The 26,032-nt window shown below is 38.5% G+C and overlaps 1 protein-coding gene and 1 pseudogene across 4 annotated transcripts in view; one reads left to right on the forward strand and one right to left on the reverse strand.

Annotated features, from left to right (window-relative positions):
* MAN2A1 (mannosidase alpha class 2A member 1) overlaps positions 1-26,032 on the reverse strand; it is a 159,711-nt gene that overhangs the window by 104,559 nt on the left and 29,120 nt on the right. For all 4 annotated transcript variants that reach the window (XM_059693936.1, XM_059693935.1, XM_059693933.1 and 1 more), the window contains exons 4-5: positions 12,023-12,194; positions 306-433 (exon numbers count right to left, since the gene is read on the reverse strand). In XM_059693936.1, the coding sequence (XP_059549919.1) occupies positions 306-433; positions 12,023-12,194 (300 nt within the window). The remainder of the gene's footprint in view (positions 1-305; positions 434-12,022; positions 12,195-26,032) is intronic.
* Positions 19,891-19,999, forward strand: LOC132234033 (U2 spliceosomal RNA; annotated as a pseudogene).

A 26,032-nucleotide genomic window follows, 5' to 3' on the forward strand; every position in this document is an offset into this window, starting at 1 on the left:
AGCTCAGGCCTGCTTCCCACTGGCAAGTGGACATCCCCTAAGGGCTCCCAGGCTGCCAAAGGAAAGTCTGACTGCCAGCTTAGGCCCATTCCCCCAGGGAGTGGGCCTAAGCCAGCAGGTGGTCATCCCCCAAGGGGTCCCAGACTTCAAGAGGGCACAGGCCGGGCTGAGGGACCCCCCCAAGTGGACAAATTTTTGTGCACCAGGCTTCTTGTTTAAAATAATAAAATGGAGCCTCATCTCAAAATCCCCCACATTAACTGCCCAAAGTAGTCCAAATGAAGGGGAAAGACATTGATACGTACCTAAATTCTTTTCCAGCCACTGATGTCCTTCAATTAGTTGGTCAATTATGGCAAAATAATGTGCAGCAGCTTCATCAGGCATAACCCAGCCACCTGTTACAATTTCAAACTGACCATTTTCTAGTAAACTAGAAAGAAAATAATGTAAGAATTTACATTAATATATAAGAAAAGTTCAAATAAATTAAAATCAGCATAAACATTTGGGACAGCCTTTAAATAAATTGGTATTTATTATACTAATTGTTAAAACATTTTTTTAAACTAGTGAATGAATTTCAAAATTAGGACCCTTGAGTGTCTGAGGCCCATCCTAGGCCTGCAGGGCACTTTGGAAGTTCCTGTTCATCAGGGTATAATCTCCCTCACAACCTCAAAGGTTTCTGATAGCAGGAGCCACATCTGATTTATTTCTAAATCTTGGAAGCACCTAGCAAAGTGCTTTACTCAGAGTATATGCTTGATGAGTGTTTATTGGAGGACTGTCACTTTAAGCATGGCATTTGTTTCAATACCCCTATATTGAAAAATCAATATTTATTTTGGTCCCACTGACATTGGTAAGTTAATCATACAAGCTACACAGAAGGAGAAGCTAGTAAATAGCACATGCCTCTGGGAATACAGGAAACATTATAAAGCACTTTGCTCAAGATTCAGTTAAAATGTAGGCTACATAAGTTTATTTTTCATTATTGAGTGAAAAGCTCTAACATTATCATTATCTGTCCACTGGATACTCCTTTCTTTGCCACAATATCATAAAAGGTAACTAGATCTCCAGTCCTAGAAATATTCAATTATTATAAGAAGATACTTTCCTTTGATAAGGAAAAAAAGAAATCAAACTATTAAAAATTTGAGGAAGTACCCGAGGAAATATAAAAGTCAAGAATTTAAGCAAACAACTTAAGTGCCACAGACTTGTCGATTTGCAACAAGATGGTTTGGAAAATGGTGTAAAGTTTCAGGAATAAAAGCAACTTTAATAAGGATACACATCACTGGATACCCACCAATAGCAGCCAAGTACCAAGTCAAATTTAGCTGAAGCAGAGCAAAGGCATAAAAGACAGAGAAGTATTTTCCTACAAACCCTTTAACAGAAGCCACAGCATTAACACAACATCTGATTTATTCAAACATATGCATGATCATATACCAGCGACAGAGTGAATAATGGACACAATTTCTAAAAATGAATGAAAGAATGATTCCTTGCAAGAAATTTAAAAATGTTAATTAAATCTGTATTGCCATAGGAATCACCAACTAATATAATTTCGCATGGAAAACAGGATGGCTCATTATACTGTCTAAAGAAAACAAAATGCCCAGTCAAACCTCAGATTCTCACAGGCCCAAATCAAGAACTTATAATTTAAAACTTGTATTTCTTCAAGAATACAAACTAAATTCAAGACTATTTGTACTGCTCTTACTGTCAGTGGACTTAGCCTCTAGTTAGTTCTTTTTCTCATCTTCCTGGTGATTGCCTGAGTTAGCCATGCTCTAGATGCCATGGAGCAGACCCCCACTTCTTACACTTTATGCCCAGTACCTGGAAGCCTGAGATGTTGGACGGATTTGGGATTTAATCTCTAGCCATCAAATACAGAAACTTGACTTCCTTATCTCAGTATTTCCAAACATATCTTTTGGAAAATTTCAGAAATAAATTATTTACTAGTCTTAATTAGAAAAATAAGAACTAAAATGAAAAGTCACTCCAATGGTGGAATTTTTCATCTATATCAATTTTGCTACATAATTCCAGTCCCATAGGCATGAATATGCTCCAAGGAACAGCCAAACAAGCAATGAATAACACATACTATACACAGCAACTAAACTCCTAAGCTCCATTTGTCAATAATCTAGTTCTTACCCCCAACATGATGCCTGAGATGCTACTATAATCATGTATTAAATTATTGTCTACACATAATAATCACTTTAAGGATTATCCTGCCTATTGTTTAGGGGAATGCATAAAAAGCCTCCCACTCATTAAAATGTTTTGCAGAATTTTCTTACCTATAGATTATTTTTCTATCTTCCCCATCTTAGTTGGTCCCTCTCATAACCTAGAATTCCTTCACCACTCTCTGTTACCTCCTGTTTTAACTGGTTAGTTCTAATCACCTTTCAGGTTTCAACCTGAAAACTACCTGTTTCAGGAAGCCTTCCATAACCTCCTTACTTCCATAGAAGATAACACTTTATTATGGTACTGTGTTTAGTTATGTCTTCCATGCTCTGCCCTGAGGGTTGGGACCAGGTCAGTTGCTCATCTCCTGTATCCCTGGAGTCTAGCACAGTAAATATTTGTTGAATGAATGATGGAGTAAATAAGGGAAGGCTTCAGAGATGAGGTTAATATTTCATCTGAGTCTTGAAAAATGAATAGGATTGAGATTGTCTAATGTATAGAAGGGGGGAAAAATCTAAGCTGAATTCATGGACAAATTTCTAAGAAGCGGAAAAAGCATATGCCTGAGGACACCCACATGGCTCAGCAAGGCAGGAAGTGATAAGAGGTAAGGGTGGACAAGTAAGGAGGAATCAGAGAAAAAATGCCAGTATGTGCCAGGCAAAAAAGATTGGGCTGTACCTTCTGACACTGAAGTGTCACAGAAGCAGCATGAGCAGACTCACCTATCAGAAACCTAACTCTGTTGGTGAAATGGAGGATACCTAGAAGTGGCACAGTTGGACACAGGAAGACCAAGGTGAAGGAAATGAGCAACAGGGATTGAGCTGAGGGTTTCGCACAGATACAAGGATTAAGACCTGAGTGGATGTGGCCCAAATGGCAGAGCACACAGTGGTTAAGAGCAATGTTTCTGGGGTTAGGCTGCCTGGCACTGACCCACATGCCACACTTATTAGGTGGGCGACCTTCGGCACATTCCTTAACACCTCTGCTTCAGTTTCTTCAACAGTAGATGAGAATAATAAAGAATCTTAACTCAAGGGAATGCTGCAGGACTGACTGAATAAATACATATAAGTGCTTAGAATATGCCCATGAACAGTAAGCATCCAATAAATGTTAGCTGTTACTATTACCATTAAATAGGGAAGAGGAAAGAAATTGAGGTTGGAACTGTAGGTCTGGAAGCAGCATGAATTAAAACCAGTGTGGATGAGCACACATTGAAGAGAAGAACCAAAGGGTGCTACCCCACAGGCCAGAATGGACTTTTAGGAAGTAAGCAGAGGAGGAAATCAGAGGTGATGAGAAAGGAATGCTCAGCAATGCAGGAAGAGAAATAGGAGACAAAGAGTTCTAGGTCATAAGAGAAAAAAAAAAGAATTCCAAGGAGAAATAGTGGTCAGTGTCAATGCTGCAAAGAAATTCTACTGGAGGACTGAGAAAGTAACCCATGGACAAGGCGGTGGGGAAGGTCCTCATGGCTTTTTCCAGATTCTGTGAAGCAAATAGAAGCCAGCAGTTGATGCGAATGAGAACAAAACTGCCTAGTTGGTGATGAACTAGGATTGGAGAGAATGGGATGGAACACATACATTATAAAATAAATGTATACCACTGCTTCAGTGCTTAGAACTGAAGTTATTTTAGACAGTAGTGCATTGCTTTGATCCCTTTGTGAAAGGGTTTATATATTTAGGCTCTAAACTCATCCAAATCTGCAATTTTCCCTAAACATCACAATACACACTGACTTCTCATTGCTTAGTAAATTTTACAGCAGCCGTTGGTTAAATACCATTAACTAGTACCTGTATAAAATGTATAGGTGCTTTAGAGGTACATTTTTTAGTGAAACTCAAAATTCATATCAGTAAATTTGGACTTGTATTATTAAGAAAGTAAACCTCAAACATTTCTTTGATTTCAATATGCAAACAGCTAAGAGATAGAACAGAAGGCTGACTTAAATATAAATTCAGGAAATATGATGTAAGAGGGTGGTATAACGATTACAGAAAGACTTTGCCTTCTTGGCAAAGTGATAAAACTCAGCAATTATATTAACTGATGGTACCTTTCCTCCCAGTACATATTCAGAACCTATTTCACACCTAAAGGTCCACACAGAGAAGTCTATCAAGACTTGGCAAACACACAACTATTCTAAGTTCTAACAGCTCAGTGGGCTTCTCCAATAAACACTGGTCTCAACACCAGGAACAGATGCAATGTAAAAGCTATTTCAATGCCCCAGAGCCCAGAGAGGAAAAATGAATATGTAATACACCGGGTGCTAGTCAAAGGAAACTCTAAGGCTAATGTTTCAGCTGTCTGGCTCTGAGTCGGGACACACATGTTGATGCATTTTTTTTTTATAAACATCATGCAGTATTTAACTACACTTAGCCAAAAAAATATTAAAATAGAAAACCTAAACAGTAAAAAGAACACCAGTCATTTTCAAAATAAAGTAAACATAAACAGAAAATGTGCTGATTATTTAACGTGAGGCTTATTTTTTTTTATTTTCACTTTTTTGTTAATCCTCACCCAAGGATATTTTCTCCATTGTTTTCCAGAGAGAGTGGAAGGGAGAGACAGAGAGAGATCAATATGAGAGAGAGACACACATCAACTGGCTGCCTCTTGCTCGCCCCCCCAACCAGGACCAGGGTTGAGCCTGCAACCAGAATTGAACCCATGACCCTTTAGTCAGAGGGCTGATGCTCTAACCATTGAGCTAAACTAGCTAGGGCAGTTTCTTTTAAATCCACTGGATATGTGCTACAGGCAGGCACCATGACTATAATTGATTAAATCAGTTGGAATCACAAAACAATGAAAAGACTAGCTGTTTGCATGGATCTCCCTTTAGTTAACTAGATTTTCATTTTTGAAAGTCTACAGAGATGACTACTGCTGCCACAGGGGAAAGAATCAAACAAGTCACTCCTAGGATAGATTATGGGATCATTTGAGTTATGTTTCTGTTAAGTTCCCACAATCAATTGGTATTCCTCAGGGATAGTAAAAGCTCACAGGAAACTCTGCAGGAATTAACAGGTTCTGCTCGGCAACGAGCTTGAAAATTTAGGTACAGACATTTAATCCATAGACTCATCTGAGGAAAAACAAGCCACTGCATGAGCATTACACTAGTCATCACAAAAATTATATCAGCAATGTCACTTAGTACAAGCTCAGAATTTTAAATAATGGGGACAAACCTATATAGCTATTAAGCCTTTCCCCAAAACATACATTTAGGCAAGAACCTCTAAAAATATTTAAGTAAAAGATAATGCTATTACCATAGTTCTATATATAAATGTAGTAAATCAATAAAAGTGAATGGTTATAGCTAGAAGGGAGGGAACTTTAGCTAAGCCTGACCAGAAACAAAATCATTGGCCCTAATGTGGCTATAAAACAATTTTTTCTTCAAGCAAAATGGTATTGAGGATCAGGCCTATATTTCCCACTGTCAAAATAAGAGCTCTCAAAAGGAGTTTGAATAAACTGCTTAAGCATTAGATTCTAATTTGCATTCCCAGCCCTAACATCTTACTGTTTTCTACCTTTAATATTGGGTTGAATCACATAAAACTGCCATTTTTGTACATCAAAAGCAGTCAAACATCAGCAATTCATATGGTCCAACATAAGTAAAATGCCAACAGTACAGAAAAAGAGAGAAACCTGTGTCCAGGAGAATCAGAAGGGGGCCAATCTCATGTCATAAAATTGGTAGCATTTGAGACAGAAATTATGCAGGCGAAACTAAAAGAATTCAACGAGTACTGACCTACAACCCCCTGGAATGAACAATAAGCATTGAATCCCAAGTAGTAAAGAGAGAAGAATCTAAGATAGTCTGGCAGCAGCCCCTAATCTGGAGGGCCAAGGGCTGAAGCAAAGCTGAATCTTGGAACAGACACTAATCACAGTCCCTATCCTTCATCCTCAAGGTGTTTCATGAGCCCCATCTTGCAGAGGCCTCTCCACTCCCAGGCCCTGACTGCTGCAGAGGGTGGCTCCCTAATGTAGCTACACTGGGACAGAGCCAGGCCTGGCCTCACTTTACCAAAAGCAGCAAACAGCAAGCCCAATTTCCTTCTCAGGTGGCAGACTCTTTCCTATAGTCATTGTTCCAAGCCACTGCTCCTACCTGGCCTACAGGCCACCCAAAAGGAAGCTAGATACACAAAGCCAGCGTGGTGCCTCACCTAACAAACAGCAAACACTTAGTGGATCTCCCAATCTTCCCACTGCCCCAGCTCCTCTCTTTCCTTCCACCAGTCCTATTCATAACCCTACCTTCTTTTCTGACCACTGGGTCTCTAACACTCATCTTCCATAACCCAGCTCTCCAACAAAGATCTGAGGAATAATCTATCAGGTTAGGTTTCTTGTTTGTCAGCAACACAAACCGATGCTGAAGGAGAAATGTATGGGAGACTTTCCTGGACACAGAGTACTGAGGACAAGCTAAAAGCAGAGGCTTAACAAAGGGCTGGAAGAAAACAAGAGGCTATGTGCTATTGTGCTATGGGGAGCACAGGGATCATTCCACAGGACAGGAAGAGTCTTTCAAAGGCACCAGTGCTGTGAGGGATGACCTGCAACCTTCCCTCCATGTGTTTCCCTTCTTTCCATCTTTCTACTCTCTCACTTCACTACCTAAAGATTTAAAACCCTTAAAAAATAATTTATTAATTAACTGAGCTCAGGTCATAGGTGGCCCATCTGACCTGAAGCAGAAAGGTGGAGGACCTGATTTATGTGAGAGAGTTTCCCAAAAGGAAATCTGGCGAAATGGATGTTGGCCAGACAGTGTTAACTAAACCCACTGAAAAGAAACAAAGTGTTTTGTAGAAAAGGAAGGGATTTCAGCAGAGTTACACTCTCTTTTGGAACAAATTCCAAGTGTGGATAAACCAGTTATTGCTCAAGGATGAATAAAAAAGGAAAATACACTTGAACTTACAAATAACAATAAAAAGAACACAGAACTAAAGGGTAATAAAAAACATAGTTAAAACCAAGCATTTAAAGCCAGAACAGAACAGACTCTATACCAGAGAGAAGCAAGCTTGAGGGGGGTGGGGAGAACTCTCGAGAAAAAATACTCCCAAAAGCAGTGAATATAACACATTAAAACAACAACAACAACATGTGCATAAAGGAGAGTAGAGACTCAATACTAGATAACTGAATTCTAAAACAAATGAAATAAAAACATTAATTAATTAGCAAGAGCAGAAAACATAAGCTGGAGAAATGTTTGAACTGGTAGATGGAAAATTTAGTTAAGTTATTTATATCTACATAACTGGTGAAAATTTAGAATTTTATGGATAAAATTTTTAAAATCCTAAAAACATCTGACCAGAGGGGCAAAAGGTGATCTTCATAGAAACATTACATAAGAAAGCCTTTTCTTAAAGATAGAAAACATAAAATGAGGCACAGAGCGGTTAACTTCCCCAAAGTCACACAGTAGATGGGAGTTTGCTCTATTTCAACACGTGCAGCCTAGCTCCAGTACCCAGCCATTTGAACGACCTTTCTAGATTGTCCTTAAAGTAAAAGGAGCAGCACAGATCAGGCAAATCCAAACAAAAAGAATAAAAATTGTATAGTCCGCACTTTCTGACCATAAGATATGAAAATTAGTTTTTAAATCTAAAGTATAACTGGGGGGAAAAATTGTACTTGGAAATTAAAAATTATTATCCTAACATATTCAAATCAAGGAAAAACAATAAATACAATTATATAACATTTTATTAAAATACTAGAGGCCTGGTGCACAAAATTCATCCACTCGGTGGTGGGGGTCCCCTCAGCCTGGCCTGCACCTTCTCACAGTCCAGGAGCCCTCGGGGGATGTCCGACTGCTGGCTTAGACCCGCTCCTGTATGGGTCTAAGCCGGCAGTCAGACATCCTTAGTGCTGTTGGAGAGGTAGGAGAGGCTCCCGCCACCGCCACTATGCTCGCCAGTCATGAACCCGGCTTCTGGCTGAGTGGCACTCCCCCTGTTGGAGTGCATTGACCACCAGGGGACAGCTCCTGCATTGAGCATCTGCCCCCCTGGTGGTCAGTGCACATCATAGAGACTGGTCATTCCACCGTTCAGACGATTTGCATATTAGCCTTTTATTATCTATACTGATAAGAGCCTACAGCAGCCGTGGGCAAACTACGGCCTGCGGACCGGATCCGGCCTGTTTGAAATGAATAAAACTAAAAAAAAAAAAAAAACGACCGTACCCTTTTATGTAATGATGTTTACTTTGAATTTATATTAGTTCACACAAACACACCATCCATGCTTTTGTTCCGGCCCTCTGCTCCAGTTTAAGAACCCATTGTGGCCCTCGAGTCAAAAAGTTTGCCCACCCCTGGCCTACAGCCTTCACAACCAGAATGGACGACCAAACAGTGGGCCCCTGGCCGCCGAGGCACACAGGCGGGAAGGGTCTGTGGGCTCTGAGTCTCTGGGGCATGGTGGGCAGTAGAGATCTGTGGGCCCCAGGCCACTGAGGCACACAGGCGGGACGGGTCTGCGGGTTCTGGGCATCCGAGGTGCAGCAGTGGTCGCAGTGACAAGGGTCTTTAACACCGGGCTGCCAAGGCACGCAGCCAGGAAGGGTCTGTGGGCTCTGGGCCTCTGGGGTGTGGTGGTGGGAGAGACCTGTGGGCCCTGCGCTGCCTAGGCACACAGGCGGGAAGGGTCTGTGGGCTCTGGGCATCTGAGGCGTAGCAGCAGCGCTGGCAAGAAGGATCTTTAGCCCCGGGCCGCCGAGGCACATAGGCGGGAAGGGTCTGTGGGCTCTGGGCCTCCGAAGCGTGGTGGTGACAACAGGTCTGTGAGCCCTGGGCATCCGAGGCGCTACTGCGGCGAGAAGGGTCTTTTACCCCAGGCTGCCAAGGCACACAGGCGGGAAGGGTCTGTGGGCTTTGGGCCTCTGGGGTGTGGCGACAGGAGAGATCTGTGGGCTCTGGGCTGCTGGGGCTTGGTGGCAGCAAGAACTGTCTGTGAGCCTTGGGCCGCCAGGGTGCTGCGGAACTCTGGGTCTCATGCTTTCAGGGTGTGGCCAGCCTTCAAACTGGACTGTGACAAGAGGGAGGAGGGAGCCCCATTCCTCGCAGAATCCACTGTTGGAAAGAGGGAGCCTGCCTGCCTGATCGCTCCTAACCACTCTACCTGCCTGCCTGCCCGAGGGTTCCCGGATTGCAAGAGGGTGCAGGCCAAGCTGAGGGAACTCCCCTCCCCATGCACGAATTTCATGCACCAGGCCTCTAGTATAGGATATAATAAAAAATAACAAAAATTTAAAAGCTAGTTAGAGCAGTACTAAAAGGCAAATCCTTATTAAAATAAATGAAAGGGTCCATTTAGCATTAGTAAAAGCAGGTAGAATGAATTAGTAAAAATAAAAGCAGAAAAGTCAAGGGTGAAAACCAGCAACATATACATAGTTCTTTGGGAGTGAGAGGGGGTGCAAAAACCAACCAAAAAAAGTAAAAGCTTTAGCCAAATCTACTCAAGATGAAGAAAATATTCAGCTTCCTGAAAGTACTTTAAAAAAACTGTAGATGTGATAAATAAAATCTTGCAATCTAAACATTTTGAGTAAAATCTCTATAAAATTTTAATTTTAAAAAATATGAAGTATTATATGTATTCACGGAGTAATGTTAGACCTAAACAGACAAAAAAAATATTTTTAATTTTGAAATTCAAAAGAATTACCTATAAAACAAACACCAGTTCCACAGGGTTTTATAGAGCAGTTCTTAATATAAAAGTTTAAAAACTAGTAGGTAGCTCAATTTAAACTAAGAATTCTGTTTTACTCTGTGTGTGTGATTGTGTATGTGTGTGTGAAAAAGAGAGAGAGAGAGAGAGAGAGAGAGAGAGAGAGAGAGAGAGAGAATCTAAATTGCTGCTAATATTTCAATTTAAAGTCAGGATATTTTACATAACATTTTGGAATTCTAAGTTGTCTTGAATAATTGGAGGAGTATGCTGATCACTCTGGCTCCCATGAACTGCCAATGTGGTTGGAGTAGAAGAATGGCTAGTCCCTCTGGGTGGGGCAGCTACTCTTGGTTCATCCCATCACCCCCAAAGTCCATAGCCTTCATTTATGCCACCTTTCTGGCCAACCTTATAAGCATTTTAACTGTTCTACAGGGCGGGGGGGGGGGGGGGGGGGAGGGGGGCGGGAGCGGGGGGAGAGCTCCAACGGCTTGTGATGGATAAACAGTTCTTCCCAAATTACCTTTAAATGTTTGTATCAATTTTCATCAAAATCCTTTTTTTTAATACGGTAGGAAGACTATGAAACATCATAATACTGCAACAATTACAGTCAAACAGAAAAGTCCAGGAAACAGGTCAGAAATTCCAGAAACCAATGCACATTTAAATATAATAAAGACAGCACTTCAAATCAGTAAAAAGAATGGACTATGTAAGTCTTTGAGAAGCAGCACTGCATGAAAGGGAACAGCCTGTAGGACTGGACAGACTGGATGGAACAGCATACCAGTGCAGCACGTCCCAGCCTGTGACCCTGAAAGACCAGTGAGTGCTTTATTTCTAAAATGTGGGTAGTCACTGTACCTATTTCATAGGATTGTGAGGATTATCAGTTACCATTTATAAGCTACTTATAACAGGGACTAGTACAGTAAGTGCTGTAATGTGATAGTAAATAGATAAAAGAAAGCAATATATACTAAAATAATCCTTAAACTCCAGAGAACAGAGGGAGGGAAATATGGTGAACAGAACCTTCCATCATACCACATGAAGAAAATAAATTTCAGGATTTTAAAAAGTGAATGGTAAAAAATGAAACTAGAGAAAAGAGGATTCTACCTGATTTCTAGACTAGAGAATACCTTTTAAGATGTGACAAAGTAAATATCAAGAAAACAGATTAATCAATTTGACTATATAAAAATGTTAAAAATCTGTATATTACTTGTATGCATAACCCATGGACACAGACAATGGGATGGTGAGGGCCTGGTGGGGTGGTGGTGGTGGTGATGGGGAGAACAGGAATGGGCTGGAAGAGGTTAATGGAAGAAAAAGGTGGTCCTATGTAATACTTTCAATAATAAAAGATTTTTTTAAAATAAAAATGGAATTAAGAAACACTTGAGGATAAATGAGAGTTGATATATGTATGTGCATACGTATATGAACGTAATTACAAATTAGTAAGAAAAATTACACGATCAAGCAATTTATAATGCTTTGCCTATATATGAGAAATATGCCATATTATCACTCATGAAAAATATAAATTAAAATTATATTTTTCAACTATCAAATTGGTCAAGGTTTTAGAGAAAAAGTTGTATTGTTGGTGAACAAGCAGAGAAATTGGTACACTATGATATAAGATTGAAGAATAAAGAATACATTGAAACAACCTTTCCGGGGCCCCTATGATTATATGCTTAAAAAAAAACCTTTAAAATATCAAGCCCCTTTAACTTAGTAATTCCATTGCTAGGACAAAGTTAGAACATAAGAATTTCAATGGAAAAGTTTCAAGTCACTTTTTCAGAAATGAACCAGAATCAAGGAAAAAACATATGAAAAAATATTTTAAGTTTCAGATATAAAGTTAAGAATTTTCAACTTCTAAAAATTCAACACACAAAAAAAAATAAAAATTCAACACTCATTTCACACTCACTATACAATTAATGTTTAATTAATTTAATTAACTTAAAAAAATAAGAACAAACCTTTTAACAGCATCCTTCTTTTGAATATCTATAGTATCCCACCACTTTGAAAGGTAAGAGATCTCAGACCATATAAATTTCCTCCGTGAGTCTTCCTTCAGCTTGATGACCATGTTATTAAAAATATACTGAGTCTTCTCTCTAAAGTAGTCATCAAAAGTCTTCAACCAACCTAAGTCAAGACACAAATATACCACAAATGTCTGGTTTATGTCTGATTTCAACTCAGTAATATTCCATTGCACTACCTTTGGATACCCTTGGATGTTTCAATCATATAAAGACATATATAATAATTTAAGAAATGTTCTGAATTAATGAAATTACATTTAAATAAACATGAGACTCAAACAATCATTAAAATTTAAATTATAAAAATACTCTGAAAACTGCACAAATACAGATACAAATGAGAAAAATGATCTCAGGCCAAAAAGCATTTATTTAAACTTAACAATTATAGTATCTATTTATAATTTCTCTCTAATTGAAGGGACTTTCTTATTTTAAAAATGTAAACAGTGTTAAGTTGGCATTATTGTTCTCATAGTATGGGATGAAATTTTTATCCTCTCATGGCACAACTAAAATTCTCCATTCATTAAAAAAGTTAAACTAAGAAAAAGAAAAGCAGAAGTACAAACAGTATTTAAAACCAGCAGCAGATCAATGAGATAATCACAACATTTTTATGAATATTGAGAAGTAGAATTCTGCCAAAAATAAGCATTAGTTCCCAAAGGCTGTTCATATTCCATTTATGGTAGAACAAATTGACATTAATAAAACAACAAATGTATACACATCTATGTAAAGTTTTCTCAAAAGAGAATTATAAATGTTGATAACTTATTTCTCTGCCTTTTCCTACTATTTCCCATATATCCAGAGAATTTTATCTAAAGACATATGCAATCTATAATAATAAAGCGCAATATGCTAATTAGACTGGATGTCCTTCTGGATGAAGCCGCAGCAGCGGGAGCTGAGGCAGAGGTGGTTAGGGGCGATCAGGCAGGCAGGCAGAAGTTAGGGACAATCAGGCAGGCAGGCAGTGTGGTTAGGGGAGATCAGGCAGGCAGGTGAGCAGTTAGAGGCGATCAGGCAGGCAGACAAGTGGTTAGGGGTGATCAAGCAGGCAGGCAGAGTGGTTAGGGGCGATCAGGCAGGCAGGAAGGTGAGTGGTTAGGAGTCAGCAGTCCCGGATTGCAAGAGGGATGTCCAAGATTGTGAGAGGGCGCAGGCTGGGCTGAGGGACCTCCCACGCTGAGTGCATGAATTTCGTGCACCGGGCCTCTAGCTTGAGTATAAAGAAACATTTTTAACAAGATCCACAAGTCCTAACATAGCCCCACCTGGCAGAGTACTAAAGCAACATGATGAGTGACTGAGGCAAAAATGTACAGAGCCACCAATTCCACCTACTGGCAATATGGGCCCTCTGGAAAATAACTTCTTATCTAGGAAGTGTTATTGGGGGGGGGGGGGGGTGTCTATATATCTAGGTTGAACTACTGCTCTATACTTTCAAGTCTCAAACACGTGGGAAACTAAAGTATAAGGACTCCAACTATTTCTTCTGTCTCTATTTAAGTTACTGTTCAATGTATTCTATATTTGCTGGCACAAAATAAAAGCCTGCTATGGCAGAGAAGACAATACAACTGTTTTGACAATGCAAATATGAGCTTCTGAAAAGGGCATGGCCACTGTGACTATATTTCTCCCTTTTGTTTTAACTAAAATCTATTCATTCATTATATGGTTATTTACTGAACACCTACAAAGTGATAGGTCTGAAGCTAGGAGCCAAGGAGGAATACATTGTAAACTATTCCTTATAAGACTTTCTTGATGTAGGGCCGTGGTTGGCAAACTGCAGCTAGCGAGCCACATGCGGCTCTTTAGCCCCTTGAGTGTGGCTCTTCCTAAGCCTTAGGAGTACCCTAATTAAGTTAATAACAATGTACCTACCAATATCGTTTAAGTTTAAAAAATTTGGCTCTCAAAAGAAATTTCAATCGTTGTACTGTTGATATTTGGCTCTGCTGACTAATGAGTTTGCCGACCACTGATGGAGTTTGCCGACCACTGATCTAGGGCATTTTTAAGCTGGTTTATCAACAAATAATGCTACCTGGATAATTCAACTTCTCCATGTTTAAACTAAAATCCTGTATCTGTTAAAAAAAAAACAAAAATAAAAAACTTCAGTATGTTCAAACCTGAGCCTGTCATATAATATAAATACTAGCTGCTATTATTATTAGCTTAATTATCATCATAAGTCTTCAACTGCCCCTTAATCATCATCATAAGTCTTAAATTGTCTCTATAATCAAAGCAGTTAAAAGAAGTACTAAATTATATTTCTAACATCTAATTTTTTAAAATATGCAATTTATTTAAAACATTTAAATAAGCTGCTTCACATCTTAAACATATTGTGAACAAAATGTTCAAACAAAACAAAATCTTAAACAAAATTAGAATTCATTCTATGCCCTTATTAGGGGCTGAATTTTGAATTATGTCCCCTCAAAATTCATATGATGACATCCTAACACCAGTACTGCAGAATGTGACTGTATTTGGAGATAGAGTCTTTAAAGAGGTAATTAAGGTAAAATGAGGTCATGTGAGTGAACTCTAATCCAGTATGTCCTTATAAGGAAAGGCGATATAACACAGACACACACAGAGAGAGGGAAAGCCATATGAAGGCACTAGGGGAAGAGGGCCAAGATGAAAGGCCCTCAGAAGAAACCAACACTGCCTTAATTTTGGACTTCTAGTCTCCAGAAATGTTTGGAAATAAGTTTCGGTTGTTTAAGTCTTCCAGTCAGTAGTATTTTATGAATGGCAGCCCTAACAAACTAATACAGCACTAGAAAAAATTAGAGTTGTTACCAACCAAAAAATAAAAATCACAATGTGGGGAAAATTTATTTTAGCAAATACCATCATAATATTTAATATATACCTATTTCCGTATTGCAAGACTGAGTCAAAAGCAAATGTATGTGGGTAACATCTACTTCTGTACCATACTATTATTACATGCTATGATTACATATGTGCACTAAGGACCATGTAAATTATTTAACGGGTTCTTTTAGAATTTTTTTTAAACATCACACATACCTTTCACCTAAATTTTAAGGAAGGTAAAAACTAATCTCTAATTATTTGGTTATTAACTCAATTAAAGAAAAGTACTATGAACAGTGGAATGCCTCCAAAATTAATTTAGTAAGAAAATTCTAGTAATGTAGCATAAAAGGCAAATTTAGAATAGTCTTTATAAAGATTAATAAGTAAAAGGTTTTTAAAGTACAAATACTTATTTTCATCAGTTATACTTTGTTATGCACTAAGACCATTTCAAAGAATAGTTTATCATGAGTTTTCACAAAAGAATCACAGTGACTGATTAATCCATTTTGCCTTCAACACTTCATTTGCCCTTCAACAATCATTCTGAAAATATGTCAAAGACATTTCAGCGAGCCAAAATACAAGCTCGGAGATGTCAAATTAAAAGCTTCCCATAAAACTCATCTATAATAGAGACTAATATCACAACAATATAGCACAATTAATGAAGACTGAACTGAAAGATAGCCTCTTGCAGCATTCAATATTGAGTAATGTAACAGTAGATTAGTTTTTAGTGCTCTTATACAATAGAGTAATCAAGTATTCCCTTTTACACTGAATTGGCTCTTTCTTTTTCTAAATTACTGTAAAACTACAATTGTATATTATCATGAGCCCAATCAGAAAGATAGTATTTTATTAAAAGTTCTATGGGATAAATTTTTGTGACATAACATTATAGTCTTACCTCTAGATTTAATCATTTTAGGACACTGAAGTTGCAAACTGATTTACTTAAGTGGTCAATTCATAGCCTTTTTCTTTCCCTTGAATGCACTTGGAAATTTAACCATGGCTAGCACAGCGCAAATACCTTCCCATTTAGTCTTTTGCACTCTAACAACACTATCCTCCATAAAACGGCTTATTGCTATTTTAAATAAATGGGGAAATATTTAAAACAAAGAATACATAATTAGAAGTTCTATAAAGCAGGCATAATTCCAAATTTAATATTATTTTATCACAAAAAATAAAGTTCTAAAATATAGAACTAATAAAGTTGGAAACTCTATTGCTTGTTTTTAATGTGAACAAACAAACACTTACTAATTGCTCACTGAAAAAGCACAATTTTTAAAAAATTTGGACTCTTGATCTAGCTTCAAAGTCTAGAGCAGGGGTGGGCAAACTTTTTGACTTGAGGGCCACAATGGGTTCTTAAACTGGACCAGAGGGCCGGAACAAAAGCAAGGATGGAGTGTTTGTGTGAACTAATATAAAGTCAAAGTAAACATCATTACATAAAAGGGCACGGTCTTTTTTTTTTTTTTAGTTTTATTCATTTCAAAGGGGCCGGATCCGGCCCCCGGGCCGTAGTTTGCCCATGGCTGGTCTAGAGACTATGTAGAGATCTGATCCTCTTAAGGAACACTTAGTTTTATTTGGTTCATGGGCATACACAGTATCACACTTAGGATCTAGGCAAGAGTGCCCCACTCTGAGTTCTGGACTTTGGAGGGATCTCCCAATTCATTCTCTGAAAACATCTTTTTCCACAAGATAAATCCACAGGGCAAAGAACGTGCTCATTCAGAGCCTGCCCTGCCCTGCCATAATGAGTCCCAGGACCCAGGAATCTGTGTCTAAATAACCCTAAGCAGGCTTCTGGAGTCTCCCTGTCTAGGCAGTCAACCTTGGAGGTAATAACTTCCCCAGACGGAGCAGTGGCCAAGGGGCTGCTGTTTGTAGGGTGTGGAAAGAGTGTTAGTGTCTCTGCAAGAAGGGGCCCACCTAGTTTGCGAGAGGGCCAGTCTAGAGGGAGAGGGTTTGGGCTGCCCCATAGGCTGACTCCCCCACACACCACCACATTCCTGTGGGGAACTGGAACCCCAGCAATCTAAACCCGCACTTGGCCTTTTAGATCACTGAGCTACTTCCCGAGGCAGATGGAAAGGACCTATTAAATTTGCAATGTATTTGTTTGATTTATAATTATTAAATGTTTAGACATAGAGTCTGAGGGTCTCCATGTACTTTCTGCCTCAGGTCCTGTAAATATTAAATGCAGGCCTTGGAAATATGCCAACCTAAACTTCAAATAAGTTAATTCTCATGAATCTAGCACCTGGTTCGAAGTCTACAACAGCAAGAGTTCAATAAGCACTTGATAGATGAATGATGATGTATGGCCAAAGGGACTGAAAAAAAGGTATGTGGAATATGAATGCAAATTTATTACTGCAACTAGAAAGGAAACCAAAAGTAAAAGATATCATACATTACTAGCTTTATATGTTCACTGACTTTTCTGATCCTAACCTAATAATCTTTGACCATTATCTTTAGGTTTATATTTAATATCTGAAGAGGCTCTGTCAGCCCTAAAATGATTTAAAACACACATCTTGAAAAAGACATGTCCTTCAAATCATTGTTACACTGTTATGGTTTTAACTACTATAATAATGATTTTTAATGAGTACATTAATTCCACTCAAAAGTTAAATAGGTACCAACTGTTAAGGAAACAAAGATTTTGAGTCAAAAATAATTATATGCAAGTAAACATTTTAAAAATGCAACTTAAGCTTCAAGTTATTTCCATTTTAATGTGATATTCTCAAATCTAAAAATAAATATAATAGGCCACATAAAAAAGAAAGCTTCTTAATTTTAGTAATTAAATTATTCTCTATCAACAGGTTTCTTCCATCACTTGTTAAATCCTTCAATATTTGACTGCAACTTCCAGTCTTACACTTAAGGGGTCACATACAACCTTAATTGGTATTAGCATAACTCACATATGTTGCTGATTAATTTAAACTCCATTTCTATTATAAATTAAGCTTTTTTTCCCCAACAAATAAACAGTGAAAGAGTTTTAATTAATGTTCTGATCTAGTTTATTCATTCAAACAAGCATCTAATAAGGGCAAAGCAATAAAGCTAAGCTAATGAAAACAGATTCTATAGTGAAAACATGAACAAATGCTGTAAGCATAAAGAAATGGTAAATTCCTACCAGAAGGAAAGAAGAGAGATTCTTAGATTAGTCATCATCTGGATGGAGGAAAAAGGTGGTATTTCCAAATTGAAGCAAGAGCATATGGAAAAGGCACTAAGCCATGAAGGCACATGTCGATTTCAGGGAGCAGAAGGCAGCTAGGTATGGCTGCATTGCAGCTTACTTGGAGGGAGCATGTTGAAAAATAAAAACAGAAGTGGGGGTCAGATCACTGCAAACCTTCTGAACCATTTTTGTTTCTTACTGAAAACTTAGGAGAAATAAAGTTAAGGTTTTCTGATTTGTGCTTTGAAAAATAACTGTAAATGTAAAGGATAGAATAAAAAACATAAAGTAAAAAAGAAACAGGAAATGAGGCCATTACAATAATTCTGCTAAAAAATATTAGTGAATTGCAATGGAAAGAGACAGAGATAAATAAGAGGCCAAAGAGGCAAAAAGAAGAGAGCGTAGTAACTGACTAAAGTTTCCAAGAGAGAGGAGTAAGATTAAGCTCAGGTTTTCTAAAGACCCATGAATGTTTGGAAACCTATAAACCTGCTGATTCCTCTAAATGCTTTTGGACTTGGGTTTCCAAAATAACCTAACCATTTTTTTCCAGGTAATTCAATGTCATCTAATAGTTTTCAAAGCATATCAGTTTCACTTGCATTAAGTTCCATACAGCACATTCTGAACCTTGGTAAGAGATGCTGTCACTGGAAATTCTATCCCACACCACAAGAACCCACTGCATTGCTGTTAGCACAGCTGGGGTTTTGTTCAACCTGCAGCTGGATATGTGTAATATCCAACTGTGACCCCTTACTATATTGCTTTTCTAAATGCCCTTTAAACGACCTGCATATGCTGATATCTGATATCTACAATTGTGAGATCAACGTCCAAAATAATTTCTAAAATCTGTGCTAAAGTAATTTCCCTCCCTTTTTAAGGACTCACACCAAATGAGGACACTTCAGTCCTAATAAATCTCCTCCAAATAGAGCTTGGTTGTTTGAAATCATGCAAAGTGTCTATAATATGAGACATCATTAGAAGTAAAAGAAAAACTGACTTCCTTTGAGGAGTTACTCTTAGAATATATGAGGAGGCTACTTAGCCTTATGATTGAGCAAAAAGTGGGCAAATTATCAAAGTTTCTGAAAGAAACTATTTTAAAAGCTGGAGAATACTGTTTCTAAGTAACTTTTTAATTGTAAAATATGTAGCAATGAGGAAAACCACTCACCATCTCATATATATTAATGCAGTACTAAGGACAGAAACATCCATTTAAATAGGGATAGACCAGGGGGAAAAAAGAATAGGAAACAGTGCAGGAGATGCCTCCTTTTGCAAGACCCTATATAATAAAGAGCTAATATGCTAATTACACCAAACAGCAGAATGACCATCTGGACGACCTTCCGGATAAAGCTGGGGCTGTGAGGACCGAGGCAGCCAGGACTGCGAGGGCTGAGCCCCTTGCATGAATTTTGTGCATCGGGCCTCTAGTAGTCAAGAAAATGTTTTATATGATTAATAACATAACATAGATGACATCTGGCTGGAAAAGACTTTCCTCCTAGAAGCTCTGCCTGTTGTTTCAGAAGCATTACCTAAAAAGAGGCAATGTTAAATAAAGGTTACAAGTCATGGTTCAAACCCAGCCCTTCCTTAGACATATTACTTATCCTTTCTTCTGCCTCAGTTTTCTTATCTATGAAATGAGGGTAATAGTATTACTTTTTTTTTTATCACTTCTCAGCTTTTTGGCTAAGATCAAATGTAGTATCTGTTCTTACCAGTTTAACAGTATTACTTTTGTCATAAAATTGCAGAGAGCAGTAGTGGATTTAACATATGTGAAATACCTAGGAGAGTGCCCGAAAGAGTAAATTCCAACAAGTACTAGCAATTATTTGTATAATCAGGGCACTGGTGAGCTCTGAAGCATCCAGGCTCGAAAGACAGACAAAAGTAAGTGAAATGGGGGGGGGGGGGGGAGCTGGGAGGTGTTTAATGACCACCTACATCTCTTAAGTGCTACTTGACATATGTGATCCTAAGGGATGCGGCCCCGTCAGAGCCCAAATAGATTTTTCCCCCTCTGAAAAGAGAACCTTATTATATCAATTCTAGAGATATCTTAAAAAGACAATTCTAAAGAGCCATGTAAATATTTATCTTAAATGACACCATTTTCTTAACATTTAAGATCACCAGATAAAATACAGGTTGACAGTTAAATTTTAATTTCAGATAAATAATGAATAAATGTTTAGTACAAACAGCTCTCATGATATTTGGTATATATGTGGTCTGTGTGTGTGTGTGTGTGTGTGTGTGTATACTAAAACATTTTCATTGTTTACCTGAAATTCAAATTTAACTGAGCAGACTTTTTTATTTTTAAATTTGGCAACCCTATTAACAACATAAAGTTCAAATAAATGCACTGAATTAGCGAATGCCCATAAAGAAAAAAAATGAAGTTATTTAAACTAAATAAAGTATCTTAAGATGTGGCATGGTAAACAGAAAGAACATGCATTTCAGAATCAGGCAAATCTGAGCTGCAGTTCAGCAGCCTCTGTCAATTTATAACTAACTGACCCTGAAAGAAGAAATGACTATACTTACTTAGCCTCACTGCCCTTGCCTCATAAATGGGATTTACTTTACCACTTTTCAGGGTTGCAGAATGGATGACATGAAGTAACGCACCCAACACTTCCATGATGCAGAATAGGCAATGAATGCCAGTTCTCAGTTCTTCCTCAGAATATCTCAGCTCCAGAAACTCAAAGTCCCCATTCACAGTAGCCAAAACCAAAGAGCTCAAATTATCCCACAATAGCTAAACAGAACCAAGTACTCCCCAAACTGTGCTCATATACAAATCTCTCCCTCTCCCGATCACCACATTTCACTTGGCAGTGCCCTTGACAGCCAGAGTTCTAGGTCTCCACTGACTCTCACCTTACCTAGGCTGTGCCCCACTATGGCTGACCAGAACTGTTTTCATCTGACTATGCCTAACAATATTTGAACAGAAAAAAACTTAAAATAACATTACTCTGTGATATCCTCACATGTTTTTGTTCTTTTTCACAAACTTTAAAGATTAAGGATATATAAACTCATTTCAAAATATCTTATAATATTAAATGCAAAAATCTGTTTTCTTAATTAAAAAAAAAAGCTGAAAAATCCTAATCATTCAAGTCAATTAAAATTCTGCAAATGATTATTGAAGATGGCAGCATAGGTAAACACCGGGAAATTGCTGCCTCCCACAACAACTTCAAAAATACAACGAAAAGACAAAACGGACATCATCCAGAACTACAGGAAAGCTGGCTGAGTGGAAATTCTACAACTAGAAGGAAAGAAAAAAGCACACTGAGAGCCAGAGGAGCTGCAGAAGTAAAGTGCAGAGGTATGGAGGCTCTCGTGCACGCGCGGCAAGGGGCTGGCACCTGAGGACGCGGCTGTCTTTTAGAATCGGGAGGGAGTCACAAGCTCCCGACTGCTCTGAACTCTGGTTCCGGGAAGTCTCTGGGAACCCAGGACTCATACGGGGAGAAACTGGACTGTCTGGCAGCAGGCAGAACTCGGAACTTGAGGGCAGCTTTCCCTCAGAGGTGCTTGTAGCAATTATCAGGACACTGAGACACGCAGCCCTTCAGGGCAGGGCTGAGGACCAGCCATAGCTTCTTGCTCGGCCATTTGATTCCCTGAGACCCTGCCCCACCCAGGCTGTGGCAGAGGCTTTTGCATATGAATGCCCTGGCCCTTTGCAACCTGAAAATTACCTAACAAATTGCAGCTGGGCCAGACAGACCCAGAATTTCCAAGAGAAGGCCCAAGGCCCCACAGCAGCTTGCATTGCTTCACAGCTGGGCCTCATCAGGGCACCTCCAAACTCCAAAAAAGGAAGGGGAATCTGCAGATCTCTTCGTAGCTCCTGCTGGGTAAACTCAGGAAGAGGCTAAATTAGCACCTCCTTAGATCCAAGAGCCAGTGTACCCAGTGGTCAGAGGGGGACCATCCAGATTACAATTCCTCAGATCCATAAGGGACACACTCAGGGCGTAGACTCAGTGAGCACTAAAGCCCCACTGAAGCAAATCTTGCCCCAGAAGGGTGTCTTCAGCACAGAAGTTCTCCCACTGCAGACACAGCTGATTCTCACTGCCAATTGGCCTGGAGGTCAATTTCTCCCAGTGATCCTACAACAATCAAGGCATAACTACAACAAGACTGTGCACAAAGCCCACAAGCGGGTGCACCAAGTGTCCACCTCAGGTAACTGGGGAGGCTGAGTCACTGGGCCCTACAGGACACCTAGCACACAAAACCACTCTACCAACACAGGGAAGCATAAAAAATGTGGAGACAAAGAAACAGGTCACAAATGACAGTAATGGAGGAAAGCAAACGACTGGATATAGAGTTCAAAACCACGTTTATAAGGTTTTTCAAGAATTTTATGGAAACCGCCAATAAATTTAGTGAGACCCTGGAGGATATGAAAAAAGAACAACTAGAAATTAAGCATACACTGACTGAAATAAAGAATAATATACAGAGATCCAACAGCAGACAAGAGGATCCCAAGAATCAAGTCAAAGATTTGAAATACGAAGAAACAAAAAATACCCAACCGAAAAAGGAAAAAGAAAAAAGAATCCAAAAATATGAAGACAGTGTACAGAGCCTCTGGGACAACTTCAAGCGTACCAACATCCGAATTATAGGGGTACCAGAAGAAGAGAGAGGGCAAGATATTGAAAACCTATTTGAAGAAATAATGAGAGAAAACTTCCCTTACCTGGTCAAAGAAATAGACTTACAAGTCCAGGAAGTGCAGAGAACCCCAAACAAAAGGAACCCAAAGAGGACCACACCAAGACACATCATCATTAAAATGCCAAGAGCAAAAGACAAAGAGAGAATCTTAAAAGCAGCAAGAGAAAGACAGTCAGTTACCTACAAGGGAGTACCCATACGACTGTCAGCTGATTTCTCAACAGAAACCATGCAGGCCAGAAGAGAGTGGCAAGAAATATTCAAAGAGATGAATAGCAAGAACCTGCAACCAAGATTACTTTATCCAGCAAAGCTATCATTCATAATGGAAGGTCAGATAAAGAGCTTCACAGATAAGAAAAAGCTAAAGGAGTTCATCACCACCAAACCAGCATTATATGAAATGCTGAAAGGTATTCTTTAAGAAGAGGAAGAAGAAAAAGGAACTCTTACCATTTGCCACAGCATGGATGGAACTGGAGAGCGGATAAATACCACATGATCTCACTCATTTGTGGAATGTAGTGAACAACAGAAACTGATGAACAAGGACTGATCCAGAGACGGAGAGGCATTGATTGGACTGTCGGGCCCTGGAGGGAAGGTAGGGGAGGGTGGGGGTAAGGGGGAAAGATCAACCAAAGGACTTATATGCAAGCATATAGGCCTAACCAATGGACACGGACAACGGGGGGGGTGAGGGCATGAGTGGGGGGGGGGGAGGAGGGTAGGGGGTAACGTGGGGATAAGGACACATATGTAATATCTTAATCAATAAAAAATATATTTAAAAAAAATTCTGCAAATGGCCTGGCCGATGTGGCTCAGTGGTTGAACATCAATACATGAACCAGGAGGTTATGGTTGGATTCCTGAGTTGCAGGCTTGATCCCCAGTAGAAGCCATGCAGGAGGCAGCCAATCCATGATTCTCTCTCATCAGAGGTGTTTCTATCTCTCTCTCCCTTCCTCTTCCTCTCTTTGAAATCAATAAAAATGTATATTTTTTAAAATTCTACAAATGCACAAAAGAAAATTATGTTGAGGTATGACTCCTGAACCTAGACCTTCCTTCTATTTTGGAGTCATTCCACATGAGGAATTATTTTCCGATGTTCATTTTCACAAATTGCTTAACAAAATGCTGTCCAACTTTCCATTTAGTAGTATACCTTATCTTCTCTCTACACACTATGATTTCTCTGAAGAAAAATTGCCTAAATATTTCAGCAATTTAACTAGTAGAAAGCAAAGAATTAAGATTATAGATACAAAGGTGCTATAATTGTGTTTTAATCAGCTTATTAAATACAACATGAACATGTATCAATCAACTAACATTTAATTTCATGGTCCATGATTCAAAACTGTCAAAAGTGCAACAGTGAAAAGTTATCAGCATTTACTTAACAATTTGTTTCCAATTTTCTTTGAACTAATGTAAACCACACAAAATATTGTATGACAATTGTTACATGTCCTTATGGACAGAAAGAAGACATAATTAGAAATTGAATTAAAATACAAACATAACTGAAATTTATCTTTCTTGTGAGGTATTACCAAGGTGGACCAAATAGAAAAATATCTACATATATAAAAAACAGAGCAACATAATTATTTAAGTTGGGGAACTAAATACATGAATCTTTAAAATACTTATTTCAAATTTCTATCCTCAACAGATAAAACTTCACTGATGAAACAAATTACTGAGCTAGTTTGTTTTAAACTGTTGCTGCAAAAAATAAAAATAAATCTCTATAAATCTCATTTAGGAAGTAAGCTGCCTAATTGCACTTCCATTTAGGAGTATTTCCCAAAGTCCTCCCCATTACACAGTCACATTTGACTTGTGATGCAAGTACACTTATCTTCTGTCCTCCACAGAAAAAAGTGGTTTTTCATGATCTGAATGATTCATAATTTAGTTTATCTAAATTCTACATTTGTTAAGAAGCGGTGAAAATTATTAAGAAAAGTAAGCAGTTCTTTCCTCTAGAATTTTGCTTGGTAGCAAAAATCACTTTACTGTTTTTGTTTTTGTTATACAGGTATTTTATTCTAAAATTTTTTAAATTAAATTTATTTTTTAAATTTAAATTCTTTATTGTTTAAAATCTTACTTAAGTCTCCTTCCCCCCCCCCCCTTGACCTCTCCCCACCCACCCCCAACCCCCAGCACATGCCCTCACCCTCCCTGTCTTATTCTAAATTTTTTTTGGGTGACATTGATTAATAACATTATATAGATTTCAAGGTCTGTTTCTCACTATTATTTTTCCCTCAGGTAGAGAAGGGCCTGAGGGTAAGAGTCATTAACATCATTTACTAAGACAAAAAGATTCAATTGTGATTACGAGGATACCTTTTATTGCAGTCAGAAACAGTTATTAAGGATGTTTTCTCACAAAACAACATACTAATTACAGTGCAAATTAAACAAAGTCTAGAAGGCAGAGGAATCCCTGCCCTTGATGAAGTTGATATAATCTGTTTCTAGTATTTAAAATTACAACGTTTATTCTAAATAAGATATTTTTTAAATAGAAATAAGTAGACAATGTGAAGAAGGGAGTTAAAATCGTGAGCAAAGGTTAAATATTTCATCCGAATCTGCAGAGTCAGATTCCTTAATTCATTATCTTATTTAACTAAATGAGCTGTACTGTGTGCTGGTTACTGTTCTAGGCATCAGCCACCCAGTGGTTAATAAGACAAAGTCTGAGTCCTCATTGAACTTACATTCTAGTGAGGAGACCCAGAAAAAAATGCTATAAATATTTACGTGTGCCTATGTGGAAACTGTGTGTGTGTGTACAATGTGAGAAAGCTGTTCAGGGGCATGGAGGTAGATCAGAAAAGGCCTCACATATACATAGCAATTATGATATGCCGAGTGTAGGCTGGCAATGAGAATAGACTATAATAGAAAACACATACTAGTATTCTGCCATTCTAGTATACTCACATGGGAGATCCAGATAAGCTATCAGGAAAATATTCTGTTGCCGCTACCTACGTAAGCTTGGCAGGTTGGTAACCCCTCATCATGAATAGTGGCACCAACCTTCCAGGGTTATT

This window comes from Myotis daubentonii, chromosome 4 (genome assembly GCF_963259705.1).
Source record: "Myotis daubentonii chromosome 4, mMyoDau2.1, whole genome shotgun sequence".
NCBI classification, from domain to species: Eukaryota; Metazoa; Chordata; class Mammalia; order Chiroptera; family Vespertilionidae; genus Myotis; species Myotis daubentonii.